Raw genomic sequence first — 23530 nt, 5'->3', positions numbered from 1 at the left:
CATTTATAAATTGTTCTTAGCTAGAAAGGATAATAGATTTCAATACATGTCTTTCTATTGTGTTCTAACATGAAAACAGTGGTCTCTGCATTCAGGAACTACAATGTATCCATCTAGAAGAGCTCTCCATGACTGGGGAGTGGTTTTTTCCACTGATGGCCCATGGGACTCATGTTTTGAAGCAAACCTGGCTGTGTCATACAGGAACATTGTAACACATTCTGATAGTCAATCCTTCCTTCGCACCATGCAGCCTCCTCAAACGTGCAAAGATGGATGTGGGTTACACCGTGACAGAACAGTAATCTCTTAATGCTCCTAACATAATTCCTCACATTGTATTTAAATGAATTCAGCGACATAATCCATCGATATCTACTGGTATATGTATGGATGCAGCTTAACTAATTATTCTCAGCATAAATGAAATCTATTTGGATTACATTTAGTAGAGGAATCCATTTTATTCCTGAGGACAAGATGAATCCCCTTTCTCTAAAGTAACTAAAGAGAGCTTAAAAATGTTTCATTTTACTGCTGGGTTACCAGGCCATCCTTTTAATCTGGTATCTCATTATTTTATCACCTCTTAAATTTTTCACTTAATAGCGATATCCTCAATAATTTCAGGATTCTGAGAAAGCTACCGGTTCTATCTGAAGTAATTATATGATTACATCCATTTGGCTAAGCAGAGTAGCCGGAATTGACCAGTAGTATCACTGAAGAAAAGCTACCTAAACAATACTTCTTTCCAAAATGTTAACATTGGGTTCATTTGCTGTACAAAGAAGGTCTTAATGCCTACATTTCCTTCTTTCTCTTTTAATGCCAACATATATTTATTTTCCCAGGATGTAATTAAATTGCTTTCAATCAGGATATACTGGAAGTAAACAATCTCCAATTTCAAATATAAAAGTATTTTTCAATCAAGCAATTCATCTTTACTTAAAAGCTGTATAAATCTAAAAAATAAAGGCACATGGTGCAATCATTCTCAAAAATAAATTCTGAAAATGAGCTGACTCAGAGAATTTCAAAATAGACATTGACCTTCCTCAAATCTGTATTATCAAACAATAAAATATCAGTAGAATTAGGTTTGTAGATGTAAGTTTCTCAAAAATTTTCTTGTATTACTTTGTTTGCTTTTGTTTCCATTGTAGAAATCACTGTTGCCATAATGATGATTTAAGAACCAAACAAGGTCAGAGGAGAGTTATGTCTAAAACCCAGTGGGCTACTTCCAATTCCTACCATCCTTATGCCAGATACACTGTATCGAGCTATTCAATTGTCTGCCTCCACCCCTAGGCTGGATGCTCTATGAGGGTAGAGAGAGTATGTATCCTTCTTCTTTGTTCTCCTTAGCTCACAGTAAAAGTTCAGTAAGCAGTTTTTAAAGGGATGATTAAATGGATCCATTTGGAATCAACGGGTTAAACACCAGATATGGCCATCCAAAGGAATCTCACGTATGACTGCATTTGAAACTCAGGGATTAAAATTCGATATAAAAATGAAAGTCCACTCTTCTTTTGGTCAATTACAATATCAAAGGCCCCATAACAGCAATGACTGTGTGCTCAGAAGAGGAAATAAAGGACAGACACATAAGTAATATGGACAGTGTGTTAGGTCCTATGTCTCCACGATTCTTTGTAGCTAACCATCTGAATGAAGCTAGTCAAAGAAAGCTGAAGGGGGTACCACAAGTTAAGGCGAAACTGTCAGTCCACCTGTGGTGATTCTGAATAATCCAAATTCTAATCTGAAAGTTTCTTTTTCTTGGAATATGTCAGTAGAGGGCATATATGCTTCCAAAGCTCCTTTTTAATTCCCAACGTCCACAATCTGAGTTTAAAATGATAAAAAACTAACCCGGACATAACCTAAATGTGTATCAATAGGGGACTGTTTAAAGAAATTGGGTCCATCTATATAATGCAATACTATGTAGCCAATGAAGGTGCATGTACATAGAACACACACCCGTACACATACCTGTGTGTGAATAAAAATTTTCTGTAAATTGAGCAAAGTGGTTACTTCTGGGGAATGGGAAGTCAAAGGCAGGAGGGAGGGAAGAGCATAGTTTCCTGTCTACTTTACAGCCTTTTACATAGCTTGATTTATTCATCATGAACAATGACTGGCTTTACAAACAAAAAAGAAAAAAAAATATAAAATATCTGTGGGATCTCTTCTTTTTCCAATCACTTTAAAACTGATGGGTAACACTATCCGACCGGCCTAGGTTCCCTAAGATTCCTGCACAAAGAAGAGCATGGCACCCGCGGCTGCTTAGGCAGAAGCGACTTCCCCTCACTCACCATCTTCCAGGCATAGCTGACATTGTAGGCCTCCTTCCCAGTTTCTCTCAGCTTGTTTATGTGCCAGGACAGGGATGAATTCACAGGCACTGCGATAATCTGGCTGCCCAGAGGGAGGCTGCATTGGCAAACAGAATGAAGTATTTCAGGTAAAAGATAAAATGAAGCACTTAATTAAAGGCTGGGAAGAAGCTGTGAGTCAATGGTGACCACCTGATTCGGAAAAGCAATGAAGCGCATCGCTTTTGAAAGAGATAATGTGAGACTTTCAATTTCGTAAAAGCTTTATGTCAGCTCTGCCTTAAAAAAACATTCCTTACTCCCTACCCGTCCCTCCACCCCTAATTCTAATTCTTTCCAGAAACTAAGTTGTCTCAAATCACTCAGTTATTACTTGACAACCGAGGAACATAAAGACCCGTTTCTCTATAGGTTACCATCTGCCAGAATAATGTATCAAGGTTGGAAAACATCCAATCTGTTCTTTATTTCAAGAGGAAACGTTGTATATGACTGTGCTGTTGATATGGAATGAACACTGTTTTGCCAAGCGATTTTTTGGCATGCTGTAGAGCTGGTACTCTTAACTTTTTATTTTGCCAACATTTTTCAATTTGCTATAGCGGGAGTATTTTTTTTTTAATGAGATAACATATCTCTGATTTTACAATTGAAGGCAATGTACACATAAAATTTGGTTTACAAGACATTTCCCCCAAATAATAGTTCTAAGAGACCTTACCTGTTACTCAAAGTAAACATACTTTTGGCTACTATTCTTAGGGAAAAAATTAGTGTGTATACTTTTGATAACGTTACGCTAATTTACATTCTTGTTTTACATCCTATAATCAACACTCATCTCTGACCTCAAAGGGTCCTATTCTCAGGGAAAAACATAATACTACGACCCTCACCTTTTCCTTACCTTAAGATATTTTGCCGAACCAACTCAAATTTGGGGATGTTTTCATAATGAATGATGTCAGTATGAAGAGGGGGTTCTGATAGTAAATATGGCCTGGTAAGAGATGGATGCATAAGTGTATACCCTGAAATAAAAAAACAAAAATATAGGCTGTGGGAAACATGTTGCAGGAAGTACTGAATCTAATACACATGCCTATCATTGGTTTGAAATGCAGAATACTCTGGGATGGCTGCCCAATACTCAACTTCTCAGTATGTAACTCACCAGTCCAATAAAAACTGAACTTGTTTTATGTGTTCTTACATAAAATTCTTGAAGTGCAGAAAGATGTCTTAGATTATCAAACATCTGCGTAATCAAGAATATTCAGGATGTAGTGGTCATTTGGTCTTTGGTTTATAAAATGTTCAGATCTATCACATAAACCTTAACGCTAGTAAATCTAAAGATAACAATATAGATACACACACACACACACACACACACACACACAAAAAAAAAAATCCAAAGGATCACAGTCTATGTGTCTTTCTATCCTCAAGTCTAAGTTCCTAATGTGGCAAATAACGGTTAACTACCCCTCAACACAACATAGAAACACATGCATAATTTTTAGATTCATTCTGTCATCTTTTTGATGTTCTACAGCAATTAGTAGCCCTAGTCAACAGTGTTTCCCTATAAATATTATCATTTTCTACTTTGTCAGTATCAGAATATCTACAGGTTAGTTTTTCCAGGTTATTAAAGAAACTACCCGTTCCCATGATGAATTTTTAGCAGATTACCTTTGTCATCTATGAGAAAAGTATAGGAAGCCAAAGAATCTTGGTAATACGTCACGTCTTCAAGGATGTAAGCCAGGTTAACGTCCACACCGACAATTCCCAGAAGTAGGTTTCCAAAATAACAGGGCTTACTCACAGTCATTATCAAACCTATGGGTTAAAACAAAAAACAAAATCCAAAGGATGGCAGAGAAGGACAAAGGCTGGAAATGTGCTCTATTAAGTTGGGAAGGCCATCAGCCATCTCAATTTCGCTTGGAAGAAAAGTTTCCCATGGGATCCAGGAACCCACCACTGCCTTTGCAGACAGCATTAAGTGAGCGAGAGTGTGTGGGAAATAGAGTCTTTTGGGAGTCCAGATAGCTCAGTTAATTTAAATTGAGGCAACCTGTACATTTCCCACTATTTTTCACCTAAAAGGACATGACATTCCAGATCAGTGCAAAACATCAGCAGCATGTAATACATTATTCTACTTCCTACAATAGGGAAAATTCAGCTGAACTTTAAAGACCACTGGACAAGGTATCTAAAAATCGGGGTTCTCGCCCAGCTGTGCCCCTTATGTATCATACCTATGACATTGGGCATAACTTCTCTGAGCCTTAATTTTCACATCTGTTTAAAGGACACTCTAGTAACTGCTATACTGATTTCTAGAGGTTCTTAGATAAAAAGAGATTATGGATAGTTTATAAGCTTCATTAATGCATCCTATCCCAAAACAGGAAGGTGGAGAGGAAAAACTTGGAAAGGCACAGAATCTTATCTGATCACTTATAACTCTGAGTAGCTAAAGGAGACACTAAGTTTCCAAAGGAATGTATTTCTTGTCACGTGGGCCAGGAATTTATAAACTTGTACGTAAAGAGACAGATAGTAAATATTTAAGGTTTTGTGGGCCATGTAGTCTCTGTTGCACATACTTTTTCTTTTTAAAACAAAGCTTAAGAAAGATAAAAACCATTCTTAGCTTACAGGACATACAAAAAACAATAGGATACTTAAGGGAAGGGAAAAGCAAAAGGGAGAAACAAGGACACAAGGAGAGAACGTGAACAGGGGTGAACAGGGAGACAGTGTGAGGCCCTGAGCGTCAGGACACCTGGGCTTTCCTCCTCATTTTGCTGCTGAGTTGGGTTAAGTTGTGCCACTTCTCTGAATGAGTCTCTTTCACATGTCAGAAGGAGAGCTGAGACAAAATGATCTTTAGGACCCCTAATAATTCTACAATCCTATGGCTCTAGATAAAACTCAAAATAAAATGATGGAGAGTGTCTCTCCATCGTGCTCTTCTATTTTCCTGTGCTTGATGGAATATTCATGTCTTAGCGGCATATCAGAAAGCCGTTCTTTTATAATATAAACATGCAGGCAAGGAATATGGATACTCTTCTGAAGATTTCTACAAAAAATGGGCTTCTACACAGAGAATTGTGTATATGTCCACTCAGAGTATTACTGAGTTGCTGTGATTGCCAAAGCCAATTAAACGCATCACCGGGTAGAAGGAAGTGGATACAACAGTGCAAAACTGAAAAGTTATGCCCAGTTACAAGATAAATAAGGTCTGGGGATGTCATATACAGCATGGTGACTGTAATTAACAATAATACTGCACTGTATATGTGACAGTTGCTAAGAGAGACCTTAAAAGTTCTCATCACAAGAAAAAGATTGTAAGTATGTAAGTTGATGGATGTTAATTAAGCTTATTGATCTTGTCTCTCTCTTATCAGACTTAAAAACCTTTTGCTTGTGGAGGGTGGGATATGTCACTGCCTGACACAATGCTTGGCTGGCACTCAATAATATTGGTTAAATGCATAAAAGGTCAATGGCATTTAAGACTTGACATTTATTTTCCTACACACAGACACACAAAATAACCTTATTTACCAGTGGGAGTTTCTATGCTATATACATCTGTGGGCTCTGTCAGAAATAGGAAGGATAAAAAAGTTGGTGTGTAGCAGCAACTACCATATTTCTTCCTTCTAAAAAGAAACTATTTACCTAATTTCTAGCAAAAAACACTTGCTAAATGCTTACTTTTTATACATGAATTTTCTCTGAAAATCTGAATCTGTGAAGGTACGTAGTTAATGGAACATGGAAATAAAAATCTCATATGGTGATGGTGTCTGTCTAGCCAGTACTTAGCTGCCTCTTCAATCTTTTCTGTCAAGGAAGAAGGGGGGAAAGATGTGAGAGAATGAGAAGGAAAAGAAAAAGGTTGTCCTTTTACTGAGCACATACTGTTGGCAAGACATTACTCTACATACTTTACATAAATTTAACGTTCACAGCTGCCTTGAGGGAAATATTATTTTTCCCATTTTATACACCAAGAAATTTAATAAAGTGAAGGTTAAACATTTTACCCAACATTGTATTATGGGTAACTTGTGATATTAGGATGATGATGATGGTAATAACTAATAAGAACAAAAGTAAAAAGGACACAAGAAAACAAAACAAAAAATAAACAAGAGCAGTAATTGTTATTGAGAGGTATGCCAGGCACTAATAAATCTTATAATCCTAATAACCTGAAGAATTACACGAAAGATAGTTTTACCCTTTCAACAGATGACCAAATGGAATTAATGAGATTAAATAATTACCAAGGACAACTGAAGTGTGAGAGATTTGAAATCCTCTGTTATGCCAAGCCTGCATTTGTTTGTGCCATGTTGCCTTGTCTTTGAGGCTAAATCCTAAGCACTTCTAAACTTTATTTACAACCTATGCAAAGTTCCTCTCTAGTTCCAATTCACTAATTTTTGGATACTGGGGAATGCTCACAAAGCCTCCCCCGTAGAATGAACCGTTACGTTGACTGAGGCTGGGGCAGTGAGGAAGAAATAGGGCTGGGGATTTCTGCTCTAGAACATAGTACTACCAGACCAATGGCAGGGGGCTATGCAACCCTTGGACCAGGGAAAGAAATGGCCACTTCTTTGTCTGCCCAGACCCTCTCATGCTCATTGTGCACGTATTTAATAACAGTTAACAATTACTCTCTTGGTGGACTCATGGCAACTTCTTTTACCCTTCTTTTTACAGTAGGAGGTTTTTCCCCAAACTCACCATCTCCCATCTCATCAGAGAAGGGGAGGCTAAAGACAGCTTCATCAATCATCCGGTTGGGAAGGTTGGTATAGAACCTGCCCACTGTAGTCTCCAGGTTACTCAGCTGGTTCAGCACCATCATGCTGCCCTTCACCACAGGCAAGGCTGTCCGGTCCAGCACACCATACTTCCCGGAGTTCTGTTCAGCCAAATCTCTCAGAAAAGCCAGCTCTTTCAAACCAGTCACCCCGTCTGAAATGGAAAGCCAAGGGAAGTCAATGTAAAGCAAAATGGTCTCTATCCATACAATAACCTTGCCATTTAGATTTAATAAAGGCATGGATGAGGTCTTGTGATAACTCTGCCAAATGACGATCCTTCTGCAAAAGCGGTCTTTGCAGAGACAGTCTGGACTCAGGACACAGATACCAGTTCTTGTGAAGGAACAAAGCCTGAGGCATGGTCTTCCTTAAGTCAAGAGGGCAAAGGGATCCTTCAAGAGGCAATGATGAAAAACACATAAAGGGACCCCATTCGGCAACGATGTGATCTCCCCTAAAAGTTTAATTATAAAATTTAAATTATTTTTCTGCATTTAATATTTGAAAGCAAGTCATGATTAACACGTCTGCATTTAATTTAAATTAGTAGATAAAGTCGTAAGAGTTTTAAAGGACAGAGGTTTACCATTTTATTTCTTACCTCTTTGCTTGTTAAACACTTGTCAAAGTCTCAAGCAACTAAATGAAAGAATTATGAATTGCATTTAGTGTTGCCTCCAAATCCTCTGACTTTAAGCTCATTTTAATTACAAATGTTTTCATGCTTGATATTGTTAGGATAATACTGTATTTGATTTATTGAATGTACATTTTTTACGTTTAGAGGGTTTTAAAACTTTGTAAAAGCTTTAGTCATACTGGGCTGTATTGTTCTACAACATCTGTAATCTATAGCACAAAAATAAATTTAATAAACCCTTCTTAAATTTTTGGTTTGCTATTGTTGGAACGCAGTCAAAAGGATTAGTAACTGATCCCATATGGGTACCACTGTAAACAAATTCAAATGATTTCAATCACTACTGAGATTCTACCAATGAGTTTTAAAAGGCTTTGCCTCAAGTTCTTGAACTATTTAGTCGTTAAAAAAAAAATCTGAAGAGTTCGTGGTTCACCTACCTTATATGACTCTATCATTTCTAAATAGGGAACACATACACTTCTAGCCTTGGAAGCCCATTTCTAAAGTCATGGCAGGATGTAATGGATGCAATTTCTTTCTTAACACATTGTACTTAAATACCTTGGATTTTACTAGGCTCATGCAATGCAAAAGGGAAGTCAGAACCAGATTAATGTTCCCTTTGCTCAACAGAGTTGAAATGGGGGAGTGGGGGGGTGCGTGAATGACACACTCCAGAGGAAAAGACAAAACACAAGGCATGATTGATCTCTGACCTTACACGCTTGAGAAACTTGAGTTCACAGAGGTGAATGATAAAAGGAAACAACCCAAGGCAATAAGTACATTTCCTTTCTTTGTCATGTACTACTTGTAAAATGTAAAAATAAAGCAATAAGCAGGAACTAGGCAAAGAAGAACAGTGTTGGATGGAAAGTTATCAAAGATTGGGTTTTTATTGGGGAATATTGGGGAACAGTGTGTTTTTCCAGGATCCATCAGCTCCAAGTCAAGTAGGTGTCCTTCCACCTAGTTGTGGAGGGCACAGCTCAGCTCCAAGTCCAGTTGCCGTTTTCAATCTTTAGTTGAAGGGGGCACAGCCCACCATCCCATGTGGGAATTGAATCCGCAACCTTGTTGTTGAGAGCTTGTGCTCTAACCAACTGAACCATCGGGCCACCCTCTGGCAGCTCAGTGGCAGCTCGCTGTCTTTAATCTAATTGTGGAGGGCGCAGCTCACTGGCCCATGTGGGAATTGAACCAGTGACCCTGTTGTTAAGAGCTCATGCTCTAATCAACTGAGCCATCCGGCTGCCCCAAAGATCAGGTATTTTATGTCACGGCATCATGAAATGTTATGCAGGGGTGGCAACAGGGTCAATAGGGTAGCAGACTTATGGTAAGAATGCTGGATGGTTCTGTCATCAACATGGTCATGCTGGAAACTACATTTCCCAGAATCCTCTTTCCTTTATGCTTCCAGGTTAAAGGTAGCCAAAAATGACATGTTTTGAGGTTTCAGAGGCAAAGTGAGAAATGGTGAAATACAGACACAGAGGGACCAAAATGTTCCAGTTTGTCCTACTCTTCTCTGATCTGCATTCAGTTCCCTTTCACAGGTGCTGGTTTTTTCACGAAGGGCAATCCCAGGCCCAATCCAGATGTTTCACTGAGAGCTCACAGGACAGCAGCCCTGAAGATCCAACAACCTTCCATAGACTTCTACACGAGACCTCCTAAGTGGTCTTTAATGTTCCTAGCTTCCAGACATCCCTGCCAGCTCCAACTTGTTCACCCACACCAGAGCTGGTTACTACACTTAGAGTTGTCAACTCCTCTTTTTGAATCTCGATTGTTCCAGTTTTCCCCACAATTGTGTACATTCTAATTCTGATAATAAATTCATTATATCAACATTCTCATAGTGGTCTTTCCTATTTGAAGCCTTATTGATAGAGTAAGGGAATATGGCAACCCTAGTGATTAATGCTGAGATAGCATTTGGAGAGAGGAAAACTGGAGAGAGGATAGTAACCAGAGGTTTTAAAGAATGGAATTCTCAGGAGCACAGCAAGGTATACAAGATACTCTGGTGGGAAGATTTAGGACCAGTGAAGAGATGGATGATAGCAAGGAAGCTTCTTTACTCAGTATCTGCATTAGCAGGCCTTCAAATCTAATGGAAAAGAAGTGATCACTTCATTTTATGTTTCCTTATTCCTGTACTATTGCATTTAACTCATTTGTCTTGACTGTCTGTCTTTCTCACTGGGTTATAAACTTCCTGATGACAGGGACTGTGTATCATATAGAACCTTAGTACATTGTAGGACCAATAAATTTTGTTTTCCTCCCTCCTTCCATTTCTCCTTCCTTCCTCTTAAGAGTGAAAGAAGCTAAACCTTACAAAAAAAGAGCAACTGGCACCAGAGATAACACTGAAAGGTATATGTCCCAGACAAAAACAGGCCATCCCTGTCCAACTTGTTTGTGCTCAGTGCTCAGAATACAAAGAAAACTAAGGCATTGCTCATGTCTGAGAAGCTCACATTCTTGTGGAAAGTGGAGGGAAAAGGAGGAAAGAACAATACATATGTGAGCACATCACTTCAATGTAATGGGCAACATGCTTTACAGCAATAATCATAATATTCTGGGGGACATGGAATACTGAACAGAAAGCTGGCCCTGAACCAGAGTGGAAGAGAAATACCTTTGACTCTGAACTGTACTAACAAAGGAAATCACACAAAATTTCATTCACTCCTTCAGTTGGCATGAAGGACATGTTATTTATCAGGTCTTGTGTTAGGACCTTTAAATACATTATATCCTGTTTATTGCCATAGCAACCCTATGGAAATTTTATTATTTTCATTTAACAGATAAAACAGAGGCATAAAGAGATTAAGGAACCTGCCACAAACCACATGGATAATAAATGGAGACTGGAACTTGGAATCTCTAGACCACACACCTTGTGTTCTTCCATGTATAGTCAACAAAACATCTGGAAAAGAATCACACTGGCCAGAAACCACCAGGTCAAGATGGTGGAGTAGGTAAACACTGTGGTTGGCTCCTCCCAGACCACATCAAAATTACAACTAAACTACAGAACAACCATCATTGAGAACTGCCTGAAATCTAGCTGAACAGAAGTCCTATAACTAAGAATACACAGAAGAAGCCACGTGGAGACTGGTAAGAGGGGCAAAGGTACTGAATGGTCTATTCCTACACCTTCATGTGGCATTTAAAAATTGGGGGGGGTATCTTTGCTGCAGAGGTCTCCTCTATGGAGAGAGGGGTCTCAGCCTCACATCAAGCTCCCCAGTTTCTAGTCTTGGGGAAGAGAAGTCCCCACAACTTCCGGCTGTGAAAACCAGAGGAGATTGTGGTTGAGACAGAGGGTTAGTGGAGTCCCAGGCATTTCTCTTATTAAAGGACCCAGGCATGGACTTACTCACAGATGGACTCACTCGCTCTGAGTTCAGTGCTGGGGCAACAGCTCGAAAGGCGACAGGGACTTACAAGGAGGAAATGAATTGTCTGGTTCCAGGTTGAGGGCTGGAGGGGCAACTTTCTCTCAGACAGAGTGCTCACAGAAACCACTGTTCTTTTGTTGAGCCCTCCTCCTTCCCAGCATGCAGACTTAGGTGGGCGTCATATCTGAGTCTTCATCAACCTAGTTAACACCATTCACTGCACCCTGGTAATTTCCTGAGACCCTCCCCCACCCAAGCTGCTTCCAGTGGCTTTTTCACACACATGGACTGTCTTGGCTCATGCCGTGGACTTCCCTAAACTCTCTCAAAGGTTCACAAACCCCAAACAAGCAGCATCTGGCCTCAGCATGCCCTGTACCTCTTCTTAAGCAGACCCAAGCCTGGCACTAGTAGCAGCTGACCTCAGTTTGCAGCTTAGCCTTTCCTAGGCACCTCCGAGCCCAGCACAAGTGGCAACCATCTGCAGATCACTTTGCAGCTCATACCAACTAACCCTGGGCAGGGCACAGGCAGTGGCTAACCTTGGCTTGGACCAGAGCCCCACCCAAGTGGCCCCAGAACCAACACATCCAGGGCATATCAGACCACAGCAGAGCACCATCCAACCACCTCCACAAATGACACACCCAAAGGGTAGACTTGGCAGGCACCAGAGGGCAACTAAAGTGAATCCTGCTCTGTAGAGTCAGTCTCTGCATAACAACTCCTCCACTGTAGTCATGGTCAGTTCTCACAGCAATTCAGCCAAAGGGTCAATCTCTCCCTTTGACAGGCCAGTAGCAATCAAGGCCCAACTACAACAGGAGGGTGCATACAACCCACACAAGGGACACTCCTGGAGTATCTGGCTCAGGTGAGCTGGGAGACTGTTCTGCTGGGCCCCATAGGACTCTATATAAGGTCACTCTACCAAATTGGGAGACATAGCAGCTCTACCTAATACATAGAAACAAACCTAGGAGGGCAGCCAAAATGAGGAGACAAAGAGAAATATCCCAAATAAAAGAACAAAACAAAACTCCAGAAAAAGGAATAAACAAAATGGAGACAAGCAATCTACCAGATGCAGAGTTCAAAACGTTGGTTATAAGGATGCTCAGTTATCTCAGTGAGAACTTTAACAAAAGGATAGAAAACATTAAAACGGAGACATAAAATATAAAAAAGAACCAGTCAGAAATGAGGAATACAATAACTGAAATGAAAAATACATTAGAGGGAATCAAAATAGACTAGATGAAGCAGAGGCTCAAATCAACAATTTGGAAGATAGGGTAGCAGAAAACACCAAATCAGAACAGCAAACAGAATCCAAAGAAATGAAGAAGAGTTTAAGGGGCCTTTGGGACAACATCAAGTGTACCAACATTTGCATCACAGGAGTATCAGAAGGAGAAGATAGAGAGCAAGGAATTGAAAACTTATTTGAAGAAATAATGACAGATAACTTCCCTAACCTGGTAAATGAAACAAGCCCAGGAAGTGCAGGAATCCCGAACAAGATGAACACAAAGAAGCTCAAGACACATCATAATAAAAATGCCAAGGGTTAAAGAAAAAGAGAGAATCTTAAAAGCAGCAAGAGAAAAGCAGTTACATACAAGGGAGCGCCCATAAGACTATCAGCTGATTTCTCAACAGAAACTTTGCAGGCCAGAAGGGGTTGGCAGGAAATATTAAAAGTGATGAAAAGCAACAGCCTATAACCAAGATTACTCTACCTTGCAAGGGTATCATTTAAAACTGAAGGAGAAATAAAGACCTTCCCAGACAAAAAAAAAAAAAAAAACTAAAGGAGTTCATCACCACCAAACCAGTATTAAGAAATGTTAAAGGGAATTCTTTAAGAAAATGAAGAAGAAAAACAAAAGATTAAAAAATATGAATAATAACATGACAAGTACATATGTATCAACAATTACTTTAAATATAAATGGATTAAATAGTCCAATCAAGATATAGGATGTCTAAATGGCTAAGAAACAAGACCTTTCCATATGCTGCCTATTAGAGACTCACTTCAGATTGAAAGACACACAGACTGAAAGTAAAGGAATGGAAAAAGATTGTTCATGAAAATAGAAACAAACAAACAAAAAAATCTGGAATAGCAATACTTATACCAGACAAAATAGACTTTAAAACAAAGGCTATAACGAGACAAAGGACCCAGCAACTCCACTTATGGGTATTTATTGGAAGAAATCCAGAACACTCATTTGAAAAGACACATGCATCCATATGTTCATTGTAACATTATTTATAATAGCCAAGATATGGAAGCAAACTAAGTGTCCATCAATAGATGAATAGATAAAGAAGTTGTACATATATACAATGGAATATTACTCAGCCATAAAAAAGAATGAAATCTTGCCATCTGAAACAACGATGGACCTAGAGAGTATTACGCTAAATGAAATAAGACAGAGAAATACAAATGCCATATGATTTCACTTATATGTTGAATCTAAAAAACAAAACAAACAAATAAATAAAACAGAAACAAACTCATAGGTATAAAGAACATTATCATGGTTGCCAGAGGGGCGGGGTGTTGGGGAGATAGGTGAAAAAGAGGAAGGGATTAAAAAGTAGAAATTAGTAGTTACAAAATAGTCATGGGGATGTAAAGTCTAGCATAGGGAATACAGTCAATAATATTATCATAACTATGTATGGTGTCAGGTGGGTATTAGATTTATCGGGGTGATCACTTTGTAAATGATATAAATGTCTAATCACGATGTTGTACACTGAAACTAATATAACATTGTATGTCAATTGTAAATGAAAAATTAAAAAAAAATTATTAAAAAGAAAAATGATACTGGCCAGAACAAAGATTCCTGGACCTCACCCAAGAAGGTCTGAATGAAAATCTGAGGGCGCTGCTTGGAAGTCTGCATTTAAAAAAATAATCTCCAAGTAATCCTTAGCACATTAAAATATGAGAAGCATTGTCCCTAAAGCCACGTGGTTTTACATGGCAATCTGGAAGTGCATAGGAGAAATAAAAGACCATAGGTGGGAAGGGCTGCTGGATCAAGACATGGCTGGCCTCTTAAAAACAAGAAAATATGGCCACCTTGAGTAAAAGGCAAAGGGCCTGAAGAAGAAGATGCTTTGGGAAAAGACCAATGCATTCACAGCTGGGGTGACAAGACTTAGCAGAGAGGCCAGGTGTCGTGCGGGGCAGTCTGCGGGGTCTCTGGTCCCGCTCCCCACATAAGAACGCAGGATATGGTGAGGCCCAAAAGGAACACCCACGGAGCCATAGGTAGGGGAGTCATACCACTACGGTCTCACTGGAGGCTGGGTTCACCGGACGTGCGACCTGCTGTCCGCTTTTCTGCCAACCGACCGACGACTCTCCTCCACTCTCCTCCACTCTCCTCTGCTCTCCTCTGCTCTCCTCCGTAGCCGCAGCAGTTATAATAGCAGCTAATTGGCTAACTGGCTACAGCTGACGGTCAACTAGCCACAGCTGACGGCCATCTACTACCCGAGCCAGCACCTTTCCACGTGAGGCTGAGAGCCTGTAAACTACTTTCTGGGGCTCTGTCCCCACACCAGGACACTGAGCTGTCGTCAGACTGGAGGACAGGTTGGAAAGCAGGAGGAAAGATATTGAGTATTTCCTCAGATTTGTCAATTTACTGCACACTTTCATATAGTGTCTCATTGAACAGCAACAAAATCAACCCTAATGAGTACCCTGGAAGTGCCACGTACTGTCTTGGGTGTTTAGTATAAATGAGAGCTAATCTTCACAACAACCCCGTTAAATAGATAATATTAGGTTGGTGCAAAAGTAATTGCAGTGTTTGCAATTATTTTGAACTTTTTTAAACCGCAATTACTTTCGCACCAACCTAATACTTCTCTCCATTATACAGCTAAGGAAGCTGAGGTGGAGAAAATAACAGAAGAGGCTTCAAGTGGTGATTCTGCCGGGAAATGTGGTATTCACAGTCTTGGTTCTACCAAAGAATCTAGCTCAGCAGCTCAGCTTGCTACAGCTTAAATCAATGAGATAACTTAGATAACCTCTATGCAGTATTAAAATCCAAGAACAGGAAGGAGAACTGAAAACAATGGAGTCATGCAGAATTATCTGCAAAACCACGTAACTGGAAAAGGTTGAGAAATGAGCAGTTGGCTGGAAAGAGAGATGACGAGAAAGGGACATCCTAACACATGCCCTGAATACCAACATTAGGCAGAGAAAGATAGGTCTGGGAAGTAAGCTGCTTAGTTGCCCCTCTTCTTACACTCTTCATCAAAGCACACGGTTATGGTTCTTTTTTATTTTGTTTTTGAAAGCAGCACGCACTTAGAACTTTCATCAGAAAGAAGAATCTCAAAACACTACCTACCATTCATGAGGGCGTAGGTGAGAATCATGACGGAGTTGTTTAGAAAGCTATTTTCTTCATTGATGACACGGAGAGTTGCCTTTTTATCTTCTTCTGAAGAGTCCTTTGATGTAATGCCAGCTGACAGGTAAATTATGACCATGTCTGTATCTAAACAAAAACATACAAATTGTTACATTGGATTCTGGCTAAAGGCAACAGTTCAGTTTCTTTTTCATTTCCCCTGGACTTTCCTGCATCAAGGATCTGCCTGGCCCACTGTTCCTACTCTCACATTTGATGCTGGGGCTTTCATCTCCCTGCCTCTGCTTCTCTTCCATCCTGCTCCTTGTGGGCATCGAGGCCTCATTTACCCAGTGGCAGGTAAAGTGATGTTCCTAATAAATTTACCAGGGAAAAGGAGATTTCCTTTAGGCACCCACGGTCGAGTTAATTTAGCCATCCTAAATGGAAATCTCTCCTGCCTTTGGAAATGGAGAATTCAGAACCTGATTTAATCTTTTCCTCAGTGACTCAGAGTCTTCACCAAGAACATACATTTTGGAGGGACTAGGCCTTTAAAAATGGTGGTTCTTCCAGGGGCTCTTGAAACATATATGATTATTTTCCCCGATACTAAGTAGCTCCAGAAACATTTTTAAAACTCATCAGTGTAGAAGAGCAATAACATGAGGACACAGGAGCCAGGCTGCCTGTGTTCAACTCCCAGCTCTGCTCCTTACAAGCCATGTCTGGGTGATTCAGGCAGATTTCTTAGCCTTTTTATACCTCAGTTTCTTTGTCCATAACATGGGGATGGATAATGAGAGTACTTACTTCATAGGGTTGCTGTGGGGACTAACAGGTTAATTTAAGTAAAGAACGAAAGCAAAGGGTGATGGCAAATACAGGGTAAAAGAGAAAAGAAAGAAACCACAACACATACAAATACAAAACAAGTACAAAACTCTCATACTGGTGGTGAAGTAGCACCTACTAGTAAAACTGATCCCCACTAGGGCTAATTTAATGGGCAGAGTAATAGAGACGTCATTCTAGCTCAGTGTAAAGAACTCCTTTCAGGTGGATTTACTCCAAAACGAAAGTGGGGGATTTCACTGCACTAGAAACATAGAAGCAGAGACTGAATGACAGTACTAACAGACGGATGGAAGAAAGAAAGCTGGGTTTTTCCATTATTTTATTAATCTGAGATTCCTTGATTCAATATATATTCGTAAGACTTCCTGCATACAAGTTTATCTTTTTATTGAGAAATACATATTTATACAATGTTATATGCTTATTTCTTCAGGTCCTTACTGTCATTTAATTGAGGTTTCTTTATAGTTACTGTGGCAGGCAATCTCGAGGCTGGTATCCCAATGATCCTACCTCCTGATATTGGCATCCTTGAATAGTAGTCTCCCTTTGAGTGTGGGCTGGATTTAATGACTAGCTTCTGGTGAATAGAATGTAACAGAGGTGATGGGATGTCAAAAGACAGGTTAGGTTACAAAAAGATGGTGGCTTCCACCTTTGGCGCTCTCTCATTCCCAGGGAAGTCAGATAACATGTAGCGAGCTGTCCAGTGGAGAGGCAAGGAATGGAGGCCCTCAGAATCAAGTCCCGCTAACACCCATGGGAGTGAACTTGGGAATGAATCCTTCCTGAGTTGAACTCGGAGATGACAGCAGCCTTGGGAAACAGTTTGACTGCAACCTCATGAGACACATTTAGCCAGAGGCACCCCGCTATGCTGTGCCCAGACTCCTGACCTATAGACACTGGGATAATAAATGTTTATGATTATACTTTAAGTCACTGAGTGTTAGAGTAATTTGTTACCCAGCAACAGATCATGAATGCAGTTACCCTTTTAAAAATTATCCTCACCATGATGAGGATACAATGCTTGAAGTTCCTTCAGTTTGTAAATTTCCATTTATAGTTAGTTTATGTTGTATCAATATTGTAGACAACTGAACTGAGCTTAATAAAATCGGACTCAAAGAAGTATGTGCAAAGTTGCTCTCTTATTTACTACCAAGATATAGTATACAAGCAAGTCTTAAAGCCAATTTTAATGCTTGAATAATTCTCTAATAAACATTAACTACAAATTTATATCGCACTATTTATTTATCAGAAAATCAGGAAGTAAATGTTGATGAAAAACAGAAAAATCCATTATCTTAGGAATATCCCTGTCTTAAACTAGATGGCAATATTTTTCCAATGTTGTAAATACACATCTGCAAGTTATTATTTTAGGACCCTAACCATCTCACTTGAAGCTTCAGACTGGAAAAAATATATAAATATTGCTTGACTGCCTAGTGGAGGGAATACAGATAGAACATGAGGCTGACCTAAAGTCTGAGACAAACCATTGCCCAATAGCAGAGGTAACAGGTGTGACAAATTCCTGGACACACCGGTAAGACTGACCTAAAAGAGAACGCTTTGTGTTTCTTACTTAGCTTTATGCTTCTGGATAAAACATGCTGTCACTGAGAACTGGTTTTAGGGCACAGGCCCCTATTTGGAAAGCCAGAGGCCTGCAGCCTACAGGCTCCTTTAGTAGCCAAGTGCATTTTGTTTCCATCCCAGCAATAAGATATACGTTTTGTAAATATCCTATTTCCACCCAGCCCCTGACTCCACTCCTGTCCTATCCTCAAGCAAAATTAAGTTATTTTTCTATTCTTAGATACCAGACCTGCCAAATTTGGTGTGATTTATTTATTTGTGTATTAGGAGATTCCCTCTTTAAGGGAATGACTTGTGATTAGTCATGTTAGGGATGACTAATTATAAGCACCTGGGGCAGAGCAATGGCATAGCATGTACCTGGAAGAAAGTGCAAGAGACTCTCCCTGTCAAGAATCAATTTCTCAAGTCCCTGTCTAAGCCACCAGCAAATCTTGGGATCAATATCAAAAGGGAAAGAGCAACTCAAATTTGGGCTTTGCCCAATGGCATTAGATCTCTACTCCCAATCATCTTATTCCTTCTGTAATCAAGTGACCCACCAACCAGTTACAAACCCAGAACAAACAACCCAAGTATACTGACGGTATCAGTTATAGAGCTACCATTGGACTGAAAAAGAGGCAGCTCCTGGATATAAGTTTTAGATTTTCTGAAAAGCGAATTAGTGCAAAGCTACAATGACTTATGACATGTAGCTTCTGTTAATATGGCTACTAATGTGGAGGCTGACACTTTACTTTCATGCACAGATTAATCCTCAAAACAATCCTGCAGTGTAGGTCTGACTCATTAGAATAACCCCACCCCATGGCCTTAAAACAGAGTAGATGCTAAATAACTGTCTGTGGAATGAATAGAAGTAGTGATGTATAGTGCAAGCTCCTAGGAGGAATATACAGACCCCTCACTGGGCTGTAGCCAAGGCTACTAATGGTCCTCAGCCATCTGGGGTTTGAGGTCAGTTTAGGATGTCTGGTGTGTCTGCTGTAGGTTAGCTGGAGCTAGAAGTCTTGTAGGAAACCAAATATCGTAATAACCACAGCTATATTTAGTTAATATTTATGATGGAATCCTGGATCTTATTATCACCCCCCGTTTGCAGATGAGGAAACCAGGCCTGCAGAGATCAAATAATTTACACAAGTTCACAAGGTTAGAAACATTTCGGAGTAGGATTTGAAACCACGTTGGTCGAAATCCAAAACCCACATACTTCACCACTATGCTACATTGCTTGAGAGCACCTCAAATCTCTCCTTAATAAACTGGACAATGCTGATTCCTGAAGTATTTCTTCATGCTATGCATTTGGATTCTTTTTTCTTCTAACTGCCAGGAGAAGCTGTAAAGTGGAGGCCTGTGAGCTAAGCCTTAGAAACATCTTCCTTGGCATAAAAAAAAGACTCCTCTGAGCCTTAAAAAAAAAAAAAAAAGTACTACCAAAAGTTGTCCACATTTGCGATGGTCACTCTTCTTGCCATGTTTTTGTTTGCCAATGGTAAGAAAAACAAAAAAACCCAGAGGAGAAAAGCTTCCCATCAAAGCAGCCTTCTGCGAACGTGCAGAACAGGACGGTTTGTAAGAAGAGGTTTAGTGAGGTCTCTCCTCGCCGTTTTAAGGCTGGAACAAATGTCAACATTTGAAAATCAAGGGATTTCACATAAAAATCCAGATTTCTGGCTTCTTTTGAAACAAAAGATCTGGCAACATAGGGCAGGAATTCCTCCTGCCTGGCAACCGTCGGCTGCACAGAAGAGCAGCGGCCTCTGGATGGAGCATGCACTCTCTAGCTAACTACGCTCCACAAACAGTCCTCATTACCTTACCTCGGGCTTGCGTGGCTCACATTCACACTGTCTGGCCACTGCCAGTCTCACATTTCTCTCCATTATTTAAATAGTGTAATAATCAAAATTGGACTTAAACTCTAAAGATCGTTCGATGGTTGAAAAATCAAGGAGAAAGAACAGTTTTGGTGAGGAATGCTGACAGGCAGATGGGAACTGGTCAATGGTATGGGCCAACTAGCCAATTCATCTTGAACACTTGAGAGGTCAGCCTTGTCCATAGGCCTTATTGAACTGTGGGCAACTTTACACTCAGCCACACTCTAATATTGGTCTGTGAGTAGCTGGCACTTGCCAAGGCTGGTTGGCAAAATTCTAAGATGACCCTAATGACCAATGAATGCCCTTGTAAAATACCCTCCCCTCTTGAGTGTGGGCATGACCAGTAATTTGCTTCTAACCCATAAAATATGGCAAAGGTGATGGAGCAACTTTGCGGATCTAATCGAAATCTCTAATAAAGTCTATCACAAGGGAGAGCAGTCTGACTAAACCAAAAGGGAAAGTGGGCCTGATTAGATCAGGTGAGACCTTTAAAAGAGGGTCCAAGCCTTCCCTCAAGCCAGGGGCTTGAAGAAGAGATGCCTTTCTGCTGACCTTGAAAATGAAGCAAGTGGATGAGTTTTACAGTTGCAAGGAAATTAATCCTGTCAACAACTGAGCTCAGAAGAGGACTCCAAACCTCACATGAGACCGTAGACCTGGCTGGCACCTGCACTGCAGCCTTGTGCAATCTTAAACAGAGAACCCAGCCAAGGGGTACCTGGACTCCTGACCCAGGAACACTGTGAGATCGTAACAACAAACTGTGACACAACAATATTCATAAACATACAACTAATATACCATCTACCGTCAGGAGTTGCATAATTAGAGTAGCTTCCTTCTTCCAAGGGCCCACCATGGGCCAGGCATTGTGCTTTGTAGTTACCAACGCTGTCATAGTCTTAATGCACACACACTGAAAAGCTTGAAGATATACTGTTTATCTCAATAGGATACATTCATTAAAAAACAACAACAACCTTACAAATAGATTTTTGAATATGAAAGGGAAAATGACACAGATTCCTTTTAGTAGTTTCGAGGCATGTGTCTTTTTTCAAATGTCCTTTCCTTTCCTTTTGCATACATCCTCATTCCAGATTTTCTTTAACACACGAAAATTAAATTAGAGTGCCTTTGTACAAATGAAGGGCCAGGCTCGTCTAAATGACAGCTGGTTAGAAGACGGAAGGATCAAGGCAAGAATGCCTGCTGCCTGTTTATGTGCACATGCGCCCAAGCAGACGTCCACTTTAAGCCTACGAGGAGGCAGGCTTGACAATTAGCATCAAAAAGAATGTGGACATCCCCCTGGGAAATAAATGGGGCTATATTCTTCATAAAGGGGCAGAAATGAGCAGTTCTGGGAGTGAAGAAACAGTGCAGACTGAGTACCTGTGTATTGGAAAAGGTGAGAAAAATATAGCAAGATTCTGGTATTAGAGAACCGTTATGACAACCCAGGAAAAATTTTATCCCAAGTCAATTTTTAAAAACTCCCTCTAGACACAGCCATGGGATCGATTTACGATATATTCCTATCGCCATCTTTTATCTATTCGTCGGTAAGTCCTCTGCCGGAGGGCACTTACTTGCTTGGAACTTTGTGTTATTGTTTGTGCTTCGAATAAGCTGAAACGCCTTTTGAAATCCCACTGCGTGCTGGGTGGGACTGTCCAAAGACTTGACACTGCTAACGAAGGTGGACATCTTCCTTTTTGTCTCACTGGTGGCTGGAGACAGGAATATCTTATAGCACTGGTCAAGAGAGCAAGTCCTGACCGTATCTGCCACAGTCAGCACAGAGATCTGGAGGAAAGAAAACGAAAACTTGTTAGCCACCCACGTCCACGTATTTGTTTTTTATTTATTCCAAAAGAGCCCAAGGAGTGAGGATGCCTACAGATTCCTGAGAGTTTAAAAATAAATGCCGGGAGGCATGCATCTATTAAATTTGGAAAGGATTAGCTAAGGATTGGTAAGACCGAAGGATCCCAGAGTTTGGTTTTTGTTCCAAGAGGAAATCAGCAGTAGGGTGCTCATAAGTAACATTTAAAATATTTCATGCAGAGAAAAATATTAGCTAAGTACTAAGCACCTTGGTTTTCCAAAAGGAGGTGGGGGTGAGGGGAAAGATATGGGGTGTGTGTTTTGAACAACTACATTAGTGAGGAAAACTTTAGGAGTTGGAAAAGTCAAAATGATGAAGTAGAAAATGTCCACAGGCAATAGGTTATAATGAACTGTAAACGTACCTGTCTCTGAGGTGTCCTAGAGCTTAGTAAACCTCTAGTGGCCTTCCCTTCCCCCTTACCTCCCATCAGTCTTGAGAGAAAGTCCAGCCATCTTCCAACATCCAAGCCCTTGTCCTTTTGCTCCTTAGCATAACTTCCAGTGTTTATGCTAATCACAGCGATTATGCTAATCACAGCTAATGAGACGTCTTAACAGGAGGCATAAAGGAAGTGCAAGCTGGGTGGGGGTGGTTTTAAAAGATCTGGAGTCAGGGTTGGCAGCTGCTTCCTCAAATACTAGAATAAAAACTAAACTACTCTCTTTTCCTGAAGTCATTTTAAAGATGAATTTAAAAATATATATCATAAAACATAAAGTGGTTTAAAAAAGACATTCAAGGAGGATCCAGTGCCATGCGGGTCACTGGGAGAATGGTTACCTTATCGTGTTCATCAATGGCGCTGAGGATGACCTGTGCAGCATCCTTGGCGATCTGAAGCTGGGTGTCCGTGACGGAAGCCCCGTGGTCCAGGATCACTACTATGTGCTTTGACTGTGGCCGGACTGTAGAGACGTAGATAGGTCTAGAGACGGAAAAAGAGCTCTGGAGTCAGTCCTGGTTTAAGTAAAATGCCTCAACCTAACAGAGCTGTGAACACTACAGATGGGCAGGCATATTGGTGTCTATGTTTTTCCAGGGATGCCACAAGGATGGACAGACCAGCACAGAAGGAGAAAAGATACAGATGCATTAAAAACAACACCTCAAGACAATGATGTGTGCCTGCAGGACAATGTGTGTCAACCAGGAGAAGGTTTTAAGAAGCAAATCCTTTAGAAGGCTGGCTTTCAGGGCACACTCAAAAGTCTACCCTCTCAGCTGCTCGTGATGACGCTGTTCAATGTTACCTACCATCCTGCTACAGGAAATGGAACTGGTGGCCCTTCAAGCTGCAGAGACAGCACCAGAAGGAGGAAATGATCAGGGTCCTCCTGGGCAGACTTACAGTGTGGGGCTTTGCTTCAATTCAGGCGGCCTATAGTCTGTGAGCACTCTGAGCAGCTTTGAATAGCAGGTTTGGGTTCTCTCCCACGAGACAAAAGCAACTGCTAACAGGGCCCTTTTCCTTTCAGTGCTGAAGCAATTCACACAGGTCAGCCACCAAAAGGCCCCTTATCTGAGCATTTAAAACTGTGCCACCAAATTTGTCCAAGCATGTGATGGC

At 40.5% G+C, this 23530-nt stretch overlaps 1 protein-coding gene across 1 annotated transcript in view; it reads right to left on the bottom strand.

The window, feature by feature from the left end:
* CACHD1 (cache domain containing 1) overlaps positions 1-23530 on the bottom strand; it is a 209999-nt gene that overhangs the window by 33841 nt on the left and 152628 nt on the right. Inside the window, exons 6-12 of the mRNA XM_019731624.2 lie at positions 22744-22888; positions 21662-21878; positions 15703-15852; positions 7149-7382; positions 4056-4205; positions 3265-3388; positions 2337-2454 (exon numbers count right to left, since the gene is read on the bottom strand). Of these exons, the coding sequence (XP_019587183.1) occupies positions 2337-2454; positions 3265-3388; positions 4056-4205; positions 7149-7382; positions 15703-15852; positions 21662-21878; positions 22744-22888 (1138 nt within the window). The remainder of the gene's footprint in view (positions 1-2336; positions 2455-3264; positions 3389-4055; positions 4206-7148; positions 7383-15702; positions 15853-21661; positions 21879-22743; positions 22889-23530) is intronic.

This window comes from Rhinolophus sinicus, linkage group LG06, assembly GCF_036562045.2.
Source record: "Rhinolophus sinicus isolate RSC01 linkage group LG06, ASM3656204v1, whole genome shotgun sequence".
Lineage (NCBI taxonomy): Eukaryota > Metazoa > Chordata > Mammalia > Chiroptera > Rhinolophidae > Rhinolophus > Rhinolophus sinicus.
This window is presented reverse-complemented; position numbering and strand designations above follow the sequence as displayed.